At 40.7% G+C, this 21,101-nt stretch overlaps 1 protein-coding gene across 7 annotated transcripts in view; it reads right to left on the reverse strand.

Moving 5' to 3' along the window:
• LOC149321939 (A-type potassium channel modulatory protein KCNIP1) overlaps nucleotides 1–21,101 on the reverse strand; it is a 799,364-nt gene that overhangs the window by 88,641 nt on the left and 689,622 nt on the right. For 2 of the 7 annotated variants that reach the window (XM_089531740.1, XM_089531750.1), the window contains exon 1: nucleotides 3,798–4,033. The exons of the other annotated variants lie outside the window; for them this stretch is intronic. In XM_089531740.1, the coding sequence (XP_089387866.1) occupies nucleotides 3,798–4,026 (229 nt within the window). In that variant the 5' untranslated portion in view covers nucleotides 4,027–4,033. Of the gene's footprint in view, nucleotides 1–3,797; nucleotides 4,034–21,101 lie in introns of those variants that run through there. 7 annotated transcript variants of the gene reach the window in all.

Consider the following 21,101-nt stretch of genomic DNA (forward strand, 5'->3'; position numbering starts at 1 on the left):
TGCTGATCTGTTTTCTATAAAAGTAATAATAATAATAATAATCCCAAGAATCAGTTTCAGAATCTACTGCCCCCTGGTTTCCATTCATATTGGCAGAATATGATTGATCCAACTCATCATAAGCATAGGCCCCTGAAGTGGAGGGCCTGAACCCACTGCTCCTCTCCCAGCCTTAACAGGGTTGCATACCTCCTGTTTCACACTGACTGGAGCCTTCAACAAGGGACAAAGGATACACCATAACTTTTTCTTCCAAGTCACTTTGGTCATCTTTATTCACTGCTCATAAATGTAACCCCCCTACATTCATGCAATCCCTTTTCACAGTGTATTAGATGCAATACTCACTGACCCTGCACTGAGCAGCAGGTTGGATTGGATGGCCCTTGAGGCCTCTTACAGCTGAATGATTCTCACACATCACTCTCAGATGTTGGCAACATATGGTTACTTTTCAGAAATTTCAAAAGCATTTCAGAAATGCTTCTCCTTTGTCAGGTTTGTTACAATACCCTTAAATATTTTTTTCAGCATTTTACTTGGCACAAGAGTTAGGCTGATGGATTTATAACTGCACAGAACCCTTATCCCATATTTAGATACTTCTTTTAAACCTTGTTATAAGGACTTTATCTCAATTCTCTATTTTAACAGAACATTAATTTTACTATTATGTATTTTGTTTATTTTCTTTTAAAAATGACTTTTCACATGACTTCACTAAGGCCTGGGACAGACAGGTGGGAAGCGCCATCATGGGGCCGATTCTAGGGCTCGGGCGTGTGCAGCAACCACGTGCTCCCAAGCCCTAGTATGTGCTAGCAGCACCAGTGTTGTATGGCACCGCCCACACAGGGGGCGTGTCTATGATGCAAGCATGGAGCGTGTCCGTATGTCATGCTGCCATGCTTGTGTCACTAATGCACCATAGTGTGCCAATGGTGCACTCGTGATGTCCATGCGGTGTCCCAAGAAGAACCCGTTTTCCCCCCATTATGAACCTGCCAGAGCTTTAAGATCTCCAGGGTAAAGTTTTCTCTTGGTCCCACCACCGTCATAGGCTCGCTTGGTGAAGACACAAGAGAGAGCCTTCATTGCTCCATCTCTCTGGAACTCCCTTCCACAAAAGGTTTTAACTTTTAAAATTTTAAGCTTTTAGCTTTTGGCTTTTAAATGATTTTATAGTGTTTAATATGGGGAATTAAACTTGTTTTTTATTATAAATGTTTTTAATTTGATATTTCTGGAAGCTGTCTTGGGTCTTACTCTGGGAGAAAGGCAGCATATAAATGAAGTAAATAAATAGTAAATATATGATAAACACATGGGGTCCATTGTGCCCCACCATATCACAACCCCCTCCCTCTGCTGCCAAATAAGTACAAAATAAAACAATAGGAAGATAGGAAGGAAGGAGGGAAGGAGGGAAAATAATATCTGTTCCAAAAATCTGGATGATTAATCCCTCTAACCCATGTGGCATTACTGCAAGTACAACAAAATCCAGAACCCACAAGCAGAAATACGGCAGGTAGAGTTTACTTCATGTATTTCAGAGGATTCTTTTCCTGCAGGTGCTATGTAGCATGGCTCTGAGCTTCTGCTGAAGTTTTTAGGAGGCCTCAGAGAAAATAAACTCTGAACCTCTAAGCTTTTAAACAGCATGCTACACAGAACATGCTGCTGAGTCCTAGGAGGATGGTTTTACAGCCTGAAAGGCAGCAGCAATTAACAACCAAAGCTGCAGAAAAGATGTAGTCCATTAGCACAGAGAGATGTTGGATTAGGGCAGACTGCTTACTGCAAAGATTTAACACACATAATGTTGCAGTGCTTGAATGAAGCTGAATGGCACTCTCGTGCAATATCTTAGCTAAGAGAAACAAACAAACGAGAGAAGAATTGTTTCAATTTTTCATGTCATCCAGGATTTTATAATGGCAGCCACCCTAGTCAATGTTTCAGAAACACAATTATGCCCTGATTGCAACTTATAAAGATCTAGCATTCCACTATGGTAGAGTTTTCTCTACAAACTGATTACAGCAATTTGATTATTTCCAGGAGGACGGTGGTGATACAAAATGAGTGATTTATCTTCTTGGAAACAACAGAATTTCACAACCGGAATTACAGTGAAGAACAAACAGAAAAGAAATCTCGCACTCACATGGATGGCCCTGCCAATGCAAGCTGATGCAGAATTTCATACTGCTTTTCCTTCCTCACTGAGGTGAGTCCCTTCCTTGACACCATCCCACCTTGGTGATCTATTAATGACAATTTTGTTTTATTCTGCAGACTTCTCAGTGGGTTCTATTTCCTTTCAGGGTAAATTGATCTATTGTGTTTAAAATGGGAAAATTTGAAAATGATTTGTAATGAATATAAACCTTTGGTCAATCTATACCTAGATCAATGTAGACCTAGTTAATCATTGTAGATTAAAAATGTACAGATCTTTAGAATACTTTCCCCCTGTTTTTCATCTAAGGCCGTTCTTAACCCTGATAGAGCATTATAGAACAGAACTGGTTTAAATATAGGAATTACTATCAGCATTCTTACAGTTTTGCTCTACTTGATAAAGAAAGCGACAAACTTTTATCTGTGTAATCATATGCACATTTACACCAAAATGAACTTACCAAAGTACTGCAGGGTTTCTTCCAAAGTTAAGTATACACATTGTAATTTCACCCAGATAGATAGATAGATAGATAGTCTATCATTCATTTCCTGTTTAAGCTTTGCTTAATACATTCATATGTAACCTTCCTATGAAAAAGGACTGCTTTTATTGTACTCAGGTACTCAGTAAAGTAAACTTAACGTATGTATTAGTTAGTGGCCCCTTCAAGACCTGTAAACCTAGGGAGGGATTGCCTACTTATACTTTAATTTTAAGTACTTTTGTGAAAATAAATGGATTTTTAAAAAATGTATTTCATGAGCACGTCCTAGAAGAAAATAATCATAGTTGCTAAACTTTGTGACAACATGAACAACATACCCCCCCACATTGCCAGATAAAAACAAATCAATCTCTTATATTTCAAATAAAAAATAGGAGGGGGCTTATTTTACAATGTGAAGTCACTGCTTGTCTCTGAGTTGCTGCTTGTCTCTGAGTTGTAGAGGGTGGCCATCTGTCATTTAATTTTTAAAGCCTCTAAAATGTATTTGCTGGAAAGGAAAACATGCCATTGTATAAAGCCCAGGACCTGCTTGTGAGTACACACATTTGGGCTCAGGCAGGTAAGCAGTAACTAGTACTACTTCTCTATACCTTAACACGCATTATGCACACCTCAGAGTCCTAAGAATTAGTTACTTGACAATTAACCCAAACGAAATACAATCTGCCAGACAGGAGGTGAGTGATGGTGAAGCAGTATTTACCAGAAGATATCTGACAGCTTCAGAACTGGAAAAAGAGCACACATACACACAACATAAAACACACCACTCAACAGGAATTCCAGAAGCTTGCCAGAGCACAACACAAAATTCAGCACTGCAGAATGAAGCTGGAGAAAGATGTGAAAAAGAAACAGCCATAAGAAAAAGATGAGCTGGTCTTGCTCACAATGCAATCCTATACCTGTCTACTGAGAGGTAAGTCCCCCCTGATTTCAGTGAGGCTTATCCCTGGTGTAGCTGGGTACAGGGTTGTCAACTCAGATTGCTACACTATATATATATATATATATATATATATATATATATATATATATAAAAACACACCTTTATGGAAGTATTATAGAGGAGCTGGTAAAACTTGGAGATTCTCTTACCATCTGATAAGTCAATTAGTCCAAGGTAGTGCAAAAGTTTCAGAGAGGAGCAAATCACCACCACAATCCCTAAAGTCTGGAGCCCTTCAGACTCTCCTTTGCTCCACATCTTTTCAGATAATACCCAGATAGTAGTCTCTGGTGTGCTAGTAAAACGACAGGCAGGGACTGAAAGCAAGGGGGAAATCAGCTGTTTGAAGCTTTTCTTCCTGCTGCTGGTTAAGTGCATGGCTCATTTTCTCTCTCTTTCGTCCCTCTGTCTCTCTTTGTGCAGGAGTGTGAGTCTCACCCTGTTCCTGTTCCTCCGCCTTCCTCCAGCCCCAGCCCACACTCTTGCAGCCTTTATCTTTTCTAAATTTTAACCTGGGTTTCTTTCCTTCTCTCTCACTCCTTTTCTCCCATCCCATTCTCTCTCTCCAGGGCAACTGTCTCAACAGTTTATGCCTCTCATTTACAACTTAACACCACTGTTGCTAACCTCAGCAGCAGCAACTGTGGGTCCCACAGTTATCTTGCACTTGAGAGCAACTCTGCCCAAATGATGGTCTCTCTCTCTCTCTCTCTCTCTCTCTCTCACACACACACACACACACTTTTGCTGTTTGTACGCTGAATGGAGTAATCCTGGCAAAATGGCTCCCCAAAGAACAGGAGATCAGGGGGGCTGGAGAGTTAGTGAGGAGCCTTTTGGCAAGTACTCCACCAGGCTGACCTCTGATGTGGTCCTCTGGGAGAGATATTGGTAGTTGTAACTAACTAGAAGACACATAGTAATACCATGGTATAGGTATAGCACATGGCACATATATGTTGTTGTTCTGTGCTTTCTAGTCTTTTCTGACTTATGATGACCTTAAGGCATCGTGGGGTTTTCTTGACAAGATTTGTTCAGAGGAGGTTTGCCATTGCCACTGCAATTCCCTGAGGCTGAGAGCATGTGACTTGTTCAAAGCTACCTAGTGGGTTTCATGGCTGAGCTGGAAATAGAACCTGGTCTCCAGAATCATAGTCCAATGTTCAAACCACTACGCCATATTGGCTCTCACCACATCTTATATAGCATAGTATATCTCATACTATGGGTCAGCATCAAAGGCTGGCATGGTTGGACATTTGTCAATGGCTTGGGGGGGTTGCTTTTGTCTCCCTTTGAAGCTGAGAGTGTGTGACTTGCTCAAGATCATCCAGTGTGTTGCAATGGAAAAATTAAGGCCCAGTACAGACGAAAGCCCCGTGCTGGGGCCAAAAGTAGGGCTGGGGAGCGCGCAACAACCACATGGCATGGCACCATCCATATGCAGTGCATGCCGATGCCTTCACATACATGCTGCATCCAAATGGACCCATGCACACCTGACATCATTGTGCCACTGGAAGGTGCTTAGGGCACCCTATTTGCAGCACGAGAAGAAGCTCCGAAACGAAACTCCTTCTGGGAGGGCGCCGGCTTTCCCATGGCAACTAGATTGCTGCAGGAACGAAGCCAGGGAGAAAGGGGCCGAGTGGCATGAATCCCCATGGACACCCCTTTCCATGCCACTGGGAAGCGATGTTTTGCCATTTCCCCACGGCCTGGAAAATTGCCAGGTTGGAGCTACAGGGGCTGCCGGTGAGGCTCCCCTGCCTCCAACCCGGCAAGAAAAGGGGCGGCTGCGGACCGCCCCTTTACTGCCATCTGTACCCCGCCTATGATGTGAATCCTATTGAAAAATCTGTGCTCCAGATTTTCATGGAATTGGAAATAGAAGCAGATATAGCCATCACAGATAGCATCTTGTATTTGAGAAATGATGTGAGATCCCGATTCAAATATTTAATTGTATTTAGTCATAACTTTGTGGGTGGATGGGTGGGTGTTCTCCTATATTTTCTCAAGACTTTTTAAAAGTAACCACAGGATGCCAAAAGTTTAAGTGAAGACAAATTTGAAGAGGAGGCTGTTTAATCCTTCCCCTCTAGGTGTTTTTCTACTCAATACATTCCATAAACTGGCATTTGTTCTGTAAGGAAAAACTTCTGGGTCCCTATTCTTTTATCCCCCACAAGTGGTAAAGCAACCAGGGAAACAACTTTCAAGTGGAAAATGTCTGGAGATGCCTCCTGAGGCTGCTTTTCTGTTTATTTGTCTTTTAAAGGGAGGCAAACAAGTATGTGCCATTTCTAGTTGGATTGTTGGGCTACTTCACACTTCAGATCAGAGATAAATATTTTCCATTTCTTTTTAGAGTAGTGACCCCTGAATGATGTATGGAAAAGACAGTAATTTCTGAAGGGAAGATGTGTTTTTTTCAGAGAGCATGAGCAATTTTTTTTTAAAAATTCATTACTCAGTACTTGCTGTTTTTTATAAAGTAACTCTTTGACATTGGTAATCACTTGGCATGACAAGAGTAATGTATTATAAACATGTTGCTGACATGTGAACTCTTATTTAGTCACTTAGGTCTGAAACACAATGCAGAAATAATGCAGTTTGAGACCACTTGAACTGCTCTGGCTCAATGCTAGGGAATTTAGGGACTGTAGTTTTGAGAGACATTTAGCCTTCTCTTCCACAATAAACTACAATTCCCAGGATTCCCTAGCACTGAGCCAGGGCATTTAAAGCAGTCTCAAACTGGATTATTTCTGCAGTGTGGACTAGAGCTTAGTTACTTCTTTTTTTAATATAATAATAATAATAATAATAATAATAATAATACAGTGCCTAATATTACCCCAAAACTCCTTAAAATACAATGCTTTAAGATTAATTAGTAGATGGTACTTATTTAAGTAATATTATTACTTATTTAAGTAATAATTTAGGTACTAATTTAAGTAGATGGTACAGTACTTCTAACTATTTAAGTACCTGGAAGGAATAAAAAGATGTTGGATGCTACACTGAAGAGTTATATAAAAGAGATGACAATATGAAGGACACATGGAATGAAAAGCCATATGGAGATGTGCCTCACATTGTAAAAAGTGAGGTGGAATCTGCAATAAGGGAAATTGCAAAAAATAAGTCTTCAAGAACAGATGATATTCCAATAGAAATGCTGCAATCCACATTGACAGAGTCAACTCTAGTGCTAACCAACATATGTCAACAGATATGGAAAACAAAATGATGGCCAGCAAATTGGAAGCAATCAATATATATCTCCAGCCATAAAAAAGGAGACACAAGAGACTGCAGCAACTATAGGACCATAGCACTGATCTACCACGCAAGCAAAATCATGCTCAAAATGCTGCAACATAGGCTCCAACCATACATGGAAAGGGAGATTCCAGAGGTTCAAGCAAAGTTCAGAAAGGAGGAAGCACAAGGGGCCACACTGCAAATATACGATGGCTGGTTGAGTGCAATAAGGAATTCCAAAAGAAAATCAGTATGTGCTTTATAACTATAGCAAAGCCTTTGACTGCATAGATCATGAAAGGTATACAATGTCCATAAAGACATGAGGCAGTTCCAACACATCTGATAGTCCTGATGAGGAATCTCTACTCAGGACAAGAGGCTACTGTCAGAAGAGAACACAGAGAAACAGAATGGTTCCCAATTGGCAAAGGGGTCAGACAACCTACCTGTTGAATGTATATGGAGAACATATTGTAAGGAAAGCAGGCTTGGACACAGAAGAAGGAGGAGTGAATATAGGAGGAAGGAATATCAACAATCTGAAATATGCTGATGACACCATAATACTAGCAGAAAACCTCACAGACTTTGAGCAACTACTAAGGAAGGTCAAAGAAGAGAGTGCAAAGGCAGGCTTACTGTTGAAAATAAAGAAAACAAAAATAATGACCATGAAGAAGATACAAATATTCAAACTAGACAATGAGGAAATAGAAATAGTAAAAGAGTTCTCATATCTGGGACCAAATACTGATAGAAATGGGGACTGGAGCCAGGAAATCAGAGGAAGATTAAGACTGGTGAGAGCTGCTATGAAAGAACTAGAAAAGATTCTAAAATGCAAAGCTATGCAACTCAGCACTAAAATTAGAATCATACAAGCCATCATATTCTCCATTAACATGTATAGATGTGAGAGCTGGACAGTGAAGAAAGCAGATAGGAAGAAAATAAATACATTTGAGATGTGGTGCTGAAGAAGAGTGCTGTGCATCCTGTGGATGACCAAAAAGACAAACAAATGGGTCCTAGAGCACACCAAACCCGAGATCTCCCTGGAAGCCAAGATGACAAAACTTAGGCAAGCATACTTTGGATGCATCATGAGAAGACATGAATCATTAGAAAAAACAATAATGCTAGGAAAGGAGAAGGGAAGTAGAAAGAGAGGAAGGCTGCATGCTAGATGGATGGACTCTATTAAAGAGAGCATGAGTTTGCAGGAGTTGAGCAGATGAGTGGAGGACAAGGGGTCTTGGAGATGTCTCATCAGCAGGGTCGCCATGGTTGAGATTGACGCAAAGGCAGTTAACAACAACTTATTTAAAGAAATATTTGTAATTTATTTATTTTATCCATGCACACAACACTGTAATGTTAATACTTGCTATACATTACTTCTGAGCTTTGGCTGTAAAAACTGTGGTGGTGATCATGTAGCTCTCCAGATATTGTCAGACTATAACTGACAAAGTCTCACTGCTCTGGTGCCTGCCCCCTCTTTCTTTAACCAAACTACATGAGTCCCAAATTCTGAAGTGAAGTCATGAGATTGTATCAAAGACATTAAAGTTTTAACAGTATTCCTATGATCATGAATGAATTATGAATGGCAAATGGCTACATATTGAAAAGCAATTTATATGAATAATAAAAAGTAATATGTTTCTGTGAGCAGAAGATTATTCCTAGAATGGCTGATTTGGAGAATGTATTTTGCATATCGTATTATGTGATATTATGTGATAATGTGAATCTGGTCTCTTGGCAGTTTCTTATTATAGGCTCGCCAAAATATGAAGCCAATTTGATGGCACATAACAACAAATTTCACATTTGCTCCTTCACATAAAAGCAACAGTCACATTAATCCACCTGAAATCACATGTGGTACATAAGAGTTCTTTCACTCGACAGTCTAAAGTTTATTAAATATGATGGTACAAACCTAGCACATCAATAGTTCATATGAATTTAACAGATGGAGATTCATAGTTCTGGGTACCTCCTACTCTGGAATATTGTTGTGCTCCAGTGAATTTCACCCAAGAGGGTTTAACATCAGTGTATTCAAACAGAGAAAATACTTGTGCAAAATCAATCAATCAATCAATCAATCAATCAATCAATCAATCATTTTCTGTAGTAAGAATAGAGTGATGGTTTCAATACCACTATTTATCAATCTGAAAGAATATTTTTAATTTTTCAGGGGAAAAAGGACCCCCAAATCTATCCAAAATGGATTTTTCAAAACCCAAAACCTAAAGTTGAAGGAAGTGACAATATTGTTGGTATATACACACTGCCATCTGATGTACAGTCAGAAGACTCAGATTAAATTATACATTAAAGAGAAATCCTGAGGCATTTACTTTCATTTCAACGATATGTTTTTTGTTGATTGCAACCTCACTCAGACTCTTCAGCTAAACAGGCATAGTCATGTTTGGTGCATTGGCATAACAATAAATCTGGCACACTGTATCATACTGCTTTTTAAAAGCTTGGATCCTTCCAGACAGAGGAAGGGGAAAAGAAATGAATCAGATTTATCAGCTGTGTAATGGATTTTACATTCTGTTTTCTACTGTGAGTACTCCCACTTAGTAACTTGTGTGCAGTTGTAAAACAGAATGTTGATGGAGACAGCCATATGTTTCCAGGAAACTTTAAAGTGATTAGTTATTATATCCAACATATTGTAGAATTACTATTCCTTCTTCAGAGGCCTTTCTATTCCAACCAGTTGCAACAATGTGCTTCTGTACTCCTTCTTGGCTCATGGTAGTACCCATGTATAGTTTTCTAACCTAGAATCATAGAATAATGGAGTTAGAACAGACTGCAAGGGCCATCCCGTCCAACCCCCTGCCATGCAGGAAATCCAAATCAAAGCATCCCCGACAGATGGCCATCCAGCCTCTGTTTAAAGACTTCCAAGGAAGGAGACTCCACCACACTCCAAGGGAGTGTGTTCCACTATCGGACAGCCCTTACTGTCAAGAAGTTCTTCCTAAAGTTGAGGTGGAATCTCTTTTGCTGAAGCTTGCATCCATTGTTCCGGGTCCTAGTCTCTGGAGCAGCAGAAAACAAACTTGCTCCTTCCTCAATATGACAGCCCTTCAAATATTTAAACAGGGCTATCATATCACCTCTTAACCTTCTCTTCTCCAGGCTGAATATCCTCAGCTCCCTAAGTCTTTCCTCATAGGGCATGGCTTCCAACCCTTCACCATTTTAGTCGCCCTCTTTTAGACATGCTCCAGTTTTTCCACATCCTTTTTAAATTGTGGTGCCCAGAACTGGACACAGTATTCCAGGTGGGGCCTGACCAGAGCAGAATCTAGTGGCACTATTACTTCTCTTGATCTAGACACTATACTTCTATTGTTGCAGCCTAAAATCGCATTGGCCTTTTTAGCTGCCGCATCGCACTGTTGACTCATGTTCAACTTGTGGTCTACTTGGACTCCCAGATCCCTTTCACGTGTTGGCGCATTACAGACGGGCCCATGAGGCACCGTCATCGTGCCATCATTACGCGTGAGGGGCGGTGCTTCCTGAAGTGCCTTGCCCTTCGCGCATAATGACTACGTCAAAATGGCGGCGCTGCATACAGATGGATGCTGCCATATTGATGTAGTGGATGCTCTGCGTCCGCACATCACGCAGCAGAAGTGACGCCGCGAGTGCACGCTTTGGCACTTGTGGCATCTCTTCTGGGCTGCTGGAAGGAGCGCAAAAATCGCACTCCTTCTTTGCAGCGTCCGGGAACTGCGCCGTTTGGCTGCTGCGGTTCCTGGACGCTGCAACTGGCGGCGGTGCGAGACTACCTTTTCTGGGCCGTCTGTAACGCGCCGCAGTTTCATTCAGCCAGGTGTCGCCCTATATCTGTGCATTTCATTTTTTCGCCCTAAGTGCCGTACCTTACATTTCTTCATGTTGAATTTCATTTTGTTTGCTTTGGCCCAGCTTTCTAGTCTGTTCAGTTCTTCTTGAATTTTGATCCTGTCCTCTGGGGTATTAGCTACTCCCCCTAGTTTGGTGTCAACCTTCTATTCTCTTTGCTTGTAATTATTTGGTATTATAATTTTCAAAGGAAGCGGTAATTTTACCAATTTTCTTCCCACAATTTTCTGTGAGAAATTCTTCAAAAATTCTTCAGGGCTTGTTCTTTTCAAATTTTGCACATTTTTTTTTTGTTCAGGAAATATTTTCTGTGCAGAAAATGCCGTTTCATGTGCAAAGAAGGTGAAATTTGTGCAGAATAATTCTGAATATTCTCCTCAGTCTGGGATGCTTGAGAAACATGTTGTTGCACCCCCCCCCCTTTTAAATATATTTTTGGGGAAATATTTTGGAATATTATTTCCATCCCTATTCTTGTCAAAACTTTCCCCCTGGTGCTTCAAAAAGACACACACGGAGATTATAATGAGATAAAAGAAACAAGCACATGCATCATGGACAGAAGCAGCTTTTTCATACCACATTCACACTTCTTAAAAAGCAATCTGCACCTCTGGTTTATGTTTTCTGTAAGGAACCAAACACTTTTTTCTTTAAAAGAAAGGAAAACCCTGCTGATTTTTTAAAATATAATTTCTTCCAGTACAAGTAACTGCTGTGGAGTTAAGAAAACTTAATAATTTCTTTGAAATTATATCTCTAGACATCAAATCCCCTTGGTTGCTGGGAAGAGTTCCCTCCTGGAGTGTTCTTGTTTGTATTGTCAGTCTCACTCCTGTTACACAGCACTCCAATTTGATTGCTCCTGGTAGAAGCAATCAGTTAGTGTGTAATTCCTGCAGTTGTTCATGGGCTGTTGTTTATTTTTAATAACCATCAAAAAGAGGGTGGTAGTTTGCTGGTTGGTGTAGATCCTGGTTGCACTTTCCATACGTTTGATGACACAGAGGCTGCATCTGCACTGCAGAAATAATTCAGTTTGACACCACTTTAACTGCCATGGCTCAATGCTATGTAATCCTGGGATTTGTAGTTTTGTGAGATGTTTAGAATTCTCTCACACCAAGCTTCAAATCCTTGGATTCCATAGGATAGAGGCATGGGAGTTAAAGCCATGTCACACTGCATTAATTCTGAAGTGCAGTTGTAGCCAGAGCCTTGTTAAATTTACACACATACATATACTTCTGTGCATTTGTGCACATATATATATTAATGTGTATAAGAGATTAATTTTCAGATCCTTATGTTCACAGTGCACACGCGCGCGCACGCACACACAGGTGGTAGAATTCAAAGATATAGCCATGTTAGTCTGTGGAATCAGTACGTAGAGAGATCTTACAGCACCTTTGAGACTAACTGAAAGACGGAAGCTAGCATGAACTTTCATAGACTTCAGTCTACTTACTCAGATGCATTTGGTGGAGTGGAAGATATATACATGCAGACTATCACTATAAAAAAAAAAAAGTCTCTCATCTGCCTGAATAACAGCATAGGATGGAGGGTCACAGTATAGGAGTCCTTGTCACCCAGAGACATTGTCTCCAGCTTTCAGATCTGGCCTGGTACCAATTGGGTGTGCCTTCCTTGCGTTGGCTACTCAGAATCACAAGACACTGCCATTTGAGCTCATCTCTATAAATAATATGATTCCTTAAATGGACATTTTTTCCTATCCCTGTTCCCCCAAAACTGAAAGGATAGACTCCAAGTGGAGGCATAGTACTTGAGATGCTCAAAGTACAGTGAAATATGATTTAGCTTGCCTTGTTGAGCTTGGTCTGATCCCAGATCTGTTTAGGTCAAGGTTAGGGAGAAGTGGTCCATGAGTCATATATGAGACTCCTAGGGATGCAATGTAGCATCCCTTGTCCCTTTCCACACTATGTAAGGGGGAGGGAATTTCATCAGGAGAGGCTCTTTTCCCCACCAAGAAGTGATGAAATCTAAACTCAGTATCAAACATTGCAAAATGGGGGCCCTGCAAGGTCCAGTGAAGGATGTATATGGTCTCTAGACATTGGGTAGTTGCCTACCTCTGCGTAAAGAAGCATCAGGATATTGTCTCCAACATTTCACAGATGACAACCAGGACACATGTTGTTCAAGCAACATCTGAATGTAGTAAAGGCGGCTCAAGTTAGTAATGAAGAATGACATGCTAGAAGAAACTGCAGGAGTCTGCATTTGCTTGAACCTACTGGAAAGGGCAAAGTTTTAACCATTTTCTCCCTCTGACCCAGTTGAGTTAATGCAGACTACCTTTGCACTTTAAACTCAGTTTGGAAAAATTGAAGTAAGCTGAGGACAAAGGGGGAAAGTGAAAGTAAGAGAAAGGTATTGGGACATTTTAAAAGCAGTGGATTTAATTACAGTACAGTACAGGACAGTTTATTCCTGACAACGAAATACAGGATATTGTCATTTAAAAGCAGTGGAAAAAATGGGATGACAGAGAATTACTTGGGACTGCCCTTGCCAAATTGGAACATTTGGAGGCTGTGTAATGGATATCTTCATATTATCTTACAAATCAAGAGGCTGGAGCTATATGGAGACTATGGTCCAAAACACACTGCAGAAATAATCCAGTTTGAGACCGCTTTAACAGCCCTATCTCAATGCTAGAGAGTCCTGGTAATTGTAGTTTATTGTGGCAACAGAGCTGTCTGACAGAGAAGGCTAAATACTGTATCTCACAAAACTACAGTTTCCAGAATTCCCTAGCATTGAGCCACGGCAGTTAAAACAGTCTCAAACTGAATTATTTCAGCAGTGTGTTTTGAACCTATCTTAACCATGGATTTGGTGGTGATGCAATATTTCACCAAATACAATGCAAACCATGTCTTTTAAAAACACTTTGAACCACCTTTCACAACTTAGGCCCTGTATAGACAGGCCCTTTGCCCCATGCCCATTACGTGCTAGGGTTGCCTTGGGGCCATGCGTGCACATGCCCTGCAACCCTAGCACATGATGAGGGTGTTGCAGCTGCCCAGCAGCACCCACACAGTGTGTACAGCTGCGCAGCTTCCAAACAGCGCTGCGCAGCTGCGATGCCATCGGGACGTCTTTGTAGGTTTGCAGCAGCGCAACTGCGCTGCAAAAAGAACTGGCTTTTTAATGCTTCTTTGTTGCTGGGCAGCAGCGTCGCGCAGTTTGGTTGCTGTGGAGCAAAGAGAGGTGCCTCCACGGCACCTCTTTCTGGCGGTCTGTACCCCGCCATAGTTTGCTTCACTGTTCCCATTTCCATTGCTCAGATGTTCTGAGTTCTTATGAGGAAGAGTGAGGTATATACAAAATAATAAATTTAATAGCAGTTAAAGAAAAGGGGAAGTGAATCATTACATAGTGAATGTGGTGGAGTCTCCTTCCTTGGAGGTCTTTAAACAGAGGCTGGATGGCCATCTGCCGGGGATGCTTTGATTGAGAGTTCCTGCACAGCATGGGGTTGAACTGGATGGCCCTTATGGTCTCTTACAACTCTATGATTAACCATTCTTAAATACTATTGAATTGAGCAGAAAACAACTTTATGCATAAGCATGTTTCTGTTGAATTCAATAGTTATTAAGTGCCTACCTTTGCTCAGATCATGTCTCATATTTGCACACTGTCCAAATTTTTCAGAATGAACTGTTGAATTATTCAATATGAAATAAAACTCATAGATTACGCATCTATAATTATTCACAAATAGTACGTAGTGAATATTTTGCAATAATAGGCAATCTCTTCATTGAAATCAGCTGGGCTTGTTGTATGAATTATTCATTGTGAATAATATTGTTTTATTCAGCTACTTAGTCTTTAGACTTTTCTACATTAGTTTTCTTTTTTGTCCCCCTGAACTTTGGAATTCACAGTATGTGTGTAACATGGATAGATAGATTCAGAAAACTGAAGGGAGCGCTTACAATTGTTTCCTACCCTTTTGAGAGGAGAAAATGCTACATTTTTCTGGAAAGCAAGAAAGATATAAGCATCATAAGCTAGTTAAAATAATCATAAAAGTACTTGCCTAGTGTAGACAAAGTAAAATCAAGATAAAAGTGCTGTATTTTGCAACCTTCCTTTCATTCGAGTTTTCATGTCCTAATGGCTCCAGTAAATGTGGGTGTAAGAAGCAATGACTTTTCTCAAGTAGTTTTTCTTTGCATAACTGGACAAGCTTTCATGGGGCAAGGGCAGTCACATCAGTACCACAGCATGTGAGGAGGAACTCAAACCCGTTGTCCCTCCCAAGGACCCAACTGGAATCCCCCTTTCCTGTTATTTGGAAGTGAATAACAATGATGTCAATGGGAGCTTCCTTCCCTCTGTAAATTCTAGGCATACAGAGAGAAGAATAGGAGGACTGGATTCTAATCAGAACCAAGATAAATGTGAAGTGGTTAAAATGAATGAGGAATCCTTAACTTCACGGATCTCGCTGATAAATATTAGTTTCAAACTATTCAAAGTGTTCTAGTCCCCAAATCATTAACTCTCTCAAGCTGTATTCTTGAAGTGTGCTGGAACTCTTCTTGGAAAGTTTCCCACATACTGTATATGAGAGAACTAATAAATGAATTGTTTCTGTTAAATTGGCTTGAAACTCCTGAAAAGAAAAATCTTATAAAGTGCAGGCATTTTCAACTATACACTAAAGCTTTTAAGCTCCCATGTGAATCGGTAGGGCTGATATACCTCTGTTAGCAGTGGAAGAAACATAATACACATTTTAATGGCTTTTAAAATTCCAGATCTTCAAGTTGTTGATGCTGTTGATCTTCACGCTGTATAGCAGGTACAGCTATACAACATCTCTCAGGAGACAGTAATAATTAAGTCTAGCATGTATTACAATAAAAAAACATCCTATACATCAGGTCTGGGAATCATGTAGCTCTCCAGCTGTTGTAGACTACAAGTTCCAGTAGCCCTAGCAAACATAGCCGACAGTGACAACTTCTGGAAGTTGCAATCCAACAAAAACTGGAGAGCTGCATGATTCCAGCCCATGAAATAGATAACCCTAGGGAAGATGGACAAATAGTCCAACTTGGTACAAGTCAGTTTCCAATGTTACCAGTCCCAGTTAATTTCTGTATACAGGGCTCCATTACCTTCATATATAGATGGGACAGATAGGTATTAGGACTATATCCAGCAATGGCCTGATTTAGGAGTATACCCTTGAATGTATAGTTGTTAGCCACAACTAATTGAAATTTTAATTATTTAAAGGTTCTACTTTAAGTAATTATAAATCACACACTCACCCTTAGGGGAAGGCAATGGCAACCCTCCTCTGAACAAATCTTGCCAAGAAACCCCATGACAGGTTCACCGTAGGGTTGCCATAAAGTTGGAAATGACTTGAAGGTAGATAGCAACAACAAACATTAGATATAATAAAGAGACTGATCTGTATATTACCATTTCCACTCCAGAATGACTCAGACTGACCCAGACTTACCCAGAGTTCCCTCCAGACTGACCCAGTATCATTACTATAGTTTCTTTCTAGGATATGATGGTGAATTAAAATGATCACTAGCAGCAGAGAAAACCACCTGGGTGTGTTACAGAGTGCTGAAAAGCAGCACTCTGCCTGCGCCGTCATTAGCTGCACCGAGAAGCCTCAGCAGCCAAACCGTGAGGCTTCCCGGTGGAGCTAAAAAGAAGCTCCAAAATGGCGCTTCTTCTTGCGTCGCGGAAATGATGTGACGAGGCGCCAATGGCGCACTCGATGCATCATTTTCGTGATGCTACATGCGGATGCTAAGTGTCCGACACGTAAAAGTGGCCACGCCCGTGTGTATAGGGCACGGCCATTTTTACGCCCCCGGCACGTGCTAGGGTTGAGGCCGGTATGGACGCTAGGTCCTTGGCCAACCCCTAGCACGTGATGGGGGCACCGCAAAGGCCTGTGCGGAACGGGCCAAGAGTTTCATTTGTTCTCATCTATATTGTGAGACACCTTGGATCCTATATTGACAGAATAGCAAGATATAAATTATATATATATATATATATATATATATATATATATATATATATATTTAAAACTCTATGAAAACATCTGAAATGTCCTTTCTTTTTGTCAGAAAGCACATGAAGCTGAGAAAGGAGGGGACATTTTTCCTTAGCTTAACACTTACCTGTGTATACCTCTTGGAACATCTGCACAATTTGGCAGAAATTCCTGTTGTTGTGAATATCAGCAGATGCTTTGTACCATATATTGGAAACCCTACAACTGCATTTTTGTAACCACAGTAAGTTACATTTAACTCAGCACAAACATTACACAAAGAAGGATGTCTAGGAAGGATGTGAGAATTATATTGCAGGATTCTTGGCTCTCCCAAGTTCCCTTGTAAGAAGGATGCTATTATAACTTTCCCCAACTCTGTTTAGCCTTAGAAGTAGTTATGATTTACTCCAGAGCATTCCAAACTGTTTCTGTCAAGCATCCCAAGGGGAAGCAGCAGTAAACTTGTGACTAGATTTTCCAAATAATTTAAGACCTAAGTGCTGATATTTGCATTCCCATCAGTAAACTGCCAATGCCTAATGTAACCCAAATGCCAACAGTACTAAGGGAATAGCTTTGGTGTTATTTCCTCCCCCCCCCCCCCGTGTTGTTTATGTCAACATTTGCAAAAATGTAAAAACAAAACAAGTATAAACAGTGAGACTGAATAACACCAGTGGCATCAGTGGAGGCAAAGATACTAACAGCAAGAACTTTTTCTGTTCTGATTACTGCAAATGCAAGCACTTTCAGTACCATCCCTATTCCCACTGAGTTTCCATACTCCTTGTCATTTATCAAGAAAGCCATTCACAGTGCTTTTGGGGAGGAACAGGGTGGCCAGTTGATTTTACAGCTATTTATTAAACTGTTTAGAAGAACTGACGGCCACATTATATCATGTCAAACTACTGATCATTCTTATACTACATTACAGTTCTTAAAGTGTCACATGCAGCAGTGTTTTCCCACCCTACAAGGAGATGCCAGAGATTGTATTTGGGAACTTTTTTGCATGCAGATCTGGTGCTCTGAACTATATGCTGATTTCTATCACAAGGTTTGAACTAAAGCCCCTCCACACAGCTAATAATACTGTGATAAGACAACAATAAAAACATTAATTCAAAACACCAAACAGTAAAACCCATAGCAAACACAGCTAATAATACTGTGATAAGACAATAAAAACATTAATTCAAAACACCAAACAGTAAAACCCATAGCAAGTTCCTAAACTACACCAATAAAGCCTCTTTGGTGAGAATATCCCACAATGAGGCACTACAACTGAACAAGCCTTTTATTGTCCAAACCTGCCACATCTATTCTGGCCTCTCAGTATGTTGAAAGTGGGAGGAGTTAGTCCTGACCAGAAACAAAATAAATTAAGAAATGGAGTTGGAACAAGCTCAGAATTATATACACCTTCCAAAGCACAACAGTTTACACTTGGTTCAAAATGCTGTGACCCAGATGTTGTTTCCAACCTTTTAAATGTTGTTGCATGCAGAGTTCATAACAGTAATCTAATCTGGATGCTGCATCTTGAAAGGCTGTGGCCAAGTCTTTTTTTTCTCCAGGAGAGGAGTCAGCTGGTGCCTCAGCTGAAGCTCATGAGAAATGCTCCTGGCTACTGACACCATCTGGGTATCCAGAGATAATGCCAAATCCAAGAGCACAGTTGTGAACTGGAATTACATGGGGAATACAATTCACACACAAAACATGTATATGTAACAGAAGCCCAATGGACATTATTTCTGCCTTGTCTGAATTCAGCTTCAGTTAGTTGACTCACATCCAGTCCATTAGTTTACTTTTCAAAATTAATATATCATCTTTCAAAAATGTTATTGTTTCTTAATATTTTTGGCTTTGGAATGGGCAGTGAGTGGAAGTATTTAAGAGTTTTCTAGAGCCTTTAGATTATTTAGAAGAAATCAACATGCAAGAGTCATTCCAAGTGCTGACAAATGGAAGATGAAGCACTGCAGATGGAATATTTGAAAGTCATTAGATTAGGCTGCCAATTTATCAAGTGTTGTTAGGTCCCTTTGTATCGTTTCTATTCTGTACAGCCTTGACTACTCCAAATAAATTTGTGTCATGCACACAGTTTATGAATAAAATAGATCTCAAAGACAACACTGGCTCACTGTACAACATATAATGCAAATATGTTAATAGGAATAGAATACAAGAGCTTGTTTTTTCTAGAATATTTACATAAAGTAATATTTTGGAAATTTGAACAAATTGTTTCAAATATCCATGCTGAAATCTCACCTCTTGTAAACACAGAAAATATAATCAAGAGAGACATTGGGCTACAATCACCATAATCTTCCCACCAGTTGCAGTCCTATTGTTCTATAGAGTGCCTTAAAGCTATGGTTCAAAAGACACTTATACTATAGTTCTAGAGAGATTTAGGGCCAAAGCATACCGGCTCAAAGGGCAGTGTCATGCCGCCCCTTTGAGCACCAGATCGGGGCTGTGGCAACTGCACGTCACAGCCCCTATCCGGCTTTTTTCCAGTACAAAAAAGTGTTAATATGCTGCTCCCTTTTACATGGGAAAAAGGCATGCTTTCTGCCACTGCTGCAGCTTTTCAGCATTCCTTCATTGTGCAGGGTCTAAATGCCGCATTGCTGGAGCACCAAAAAGCTGCCCCTGTGTAAATGCCTGGGCAGCTTCACGGTGGCTTCCTGCCAGCTTGGGGGAATGCATCATGTGTGTGCCATGACCCCAAGCTACCAGAAAGCCAGCATATTCTGCAAGTCTGTTCTGGCCATTCATGGCATAAATTTATAGAGTGCCCCAGAGCAAATGACATCATTAGACCTTTTAAGAGGTATCCTAGAACGTTTGGAGCTTCTTCTTCTTCTTCTGGAAGAAGAAAAGGAGTTAATGAATATTAACTACATGATGTGGAACCTCCTCCTCTTTTGTGCTGGAGTGGAAGCAGATGCATCTTTACAAGAGGCATAAATGGAACATTGGTTTGTCTTTATTGCCACCAAAAGTACCATGTCACAGATAATGCTGTTATTTGTAAGATATTGGCCAATCGAGGAGATGATGTAGCATACAGTTTTGTCCAGGTGAAAATATGCTCACATTTCCTCCTGCAGGGCTCACCTTGCTTTTGCCCGCCCTGCCCCCCAGCAGTTTAGTGGAAAGGAGGTGGGTGGTAGAAGTGTGTCTGGTTATGTGCCTGTAGCTGGTCAAATACAGACAATACCATGTTGCAGGACCCTGGCATACCTCCGGAAGCTACCTGGGGGATTCCAGAGTGAATCCTGAACTTTGTGCATTTATCTACAGGTTCACAGATCATGCCACTCAACATCTGCCCTCCTCCATCTGGCTGTATGAGGGCTTGCAGGAGTTTAGGGGGTTGGGGGATAATTGCATCAGGAAGTATGTTTTGGTCTCTACACTAAAAAAAGAAAGAAATACATACCTAAGCATTATGTTGGTGTATGTCACTAACAGGATGTCATCTATTATCTTCAAGCTCTGTTCATCATATATGCAACGGTCTGAGACCAGGAGAAAAGCAATGACTCCAACATAATTTGAACAATTTAAAACAACACAAATAATGAAATAAAAGAAACATATAGCTCCAAGCAGCAGAATACAGTTTAGGCAAAACTTAGTTTAAGCAAGTGTACACAGAGAGAGGCACTCCCTCACATTCTGAACTGCTAGGTGTGCTAAAATATCTACCGATTTCTGACTATAGTAATTGTAGCATAATTCAGTTTAAAGTTCTATGAACTTTTTATATCTAGCACATAACACTGCTTTTAATGCAAGGTGGAAGTGAAGGAGCCTTTGATACAAAGAAATTAGATATGCCAAATTTTAACAAAATCAATCGAATACCTGGTGTTCACGTGTATTTATTCATGCACACATAGGCCCGTTACAGACGGGCCTTAAAGTACGTGCTGAGCATGTACTAGGGTTAGGAAGCGGCAGCGCTTCCGCACCCACCCCAACTCTAGTACGTGCTCAGCACGTACAAAATGGCGGTGGCCATTCAACACGGCCACCGCCATGACTACATCACGACCGCGCCGCCTCCAAATGAGGCGGTGTGGTTGTTACGTAGTGGGGCCGCGTGAGGGCGCTTAGTGCACCCTTTCCGCGGCCC

The sequence above is a fragment of the Sceloporus occidentalis genome, unplaced genomic scaffold (assembly GCF_023333645.1).
Source record: "Sceloporus occidentalis isolate IW3139 unplaced genomic scaffold, rSceOcc1.0.p SCAF_1, whole genome shotgun sequence".
In the NCBI taxonomy this organism is placed as follows: domain Eukaryota; kingdom Metazoa; phylum Chordata; class Lepidosauria; order Squamata; family Phrynosomatidae; genus Sceloporus; species Sceloporus occidentalis.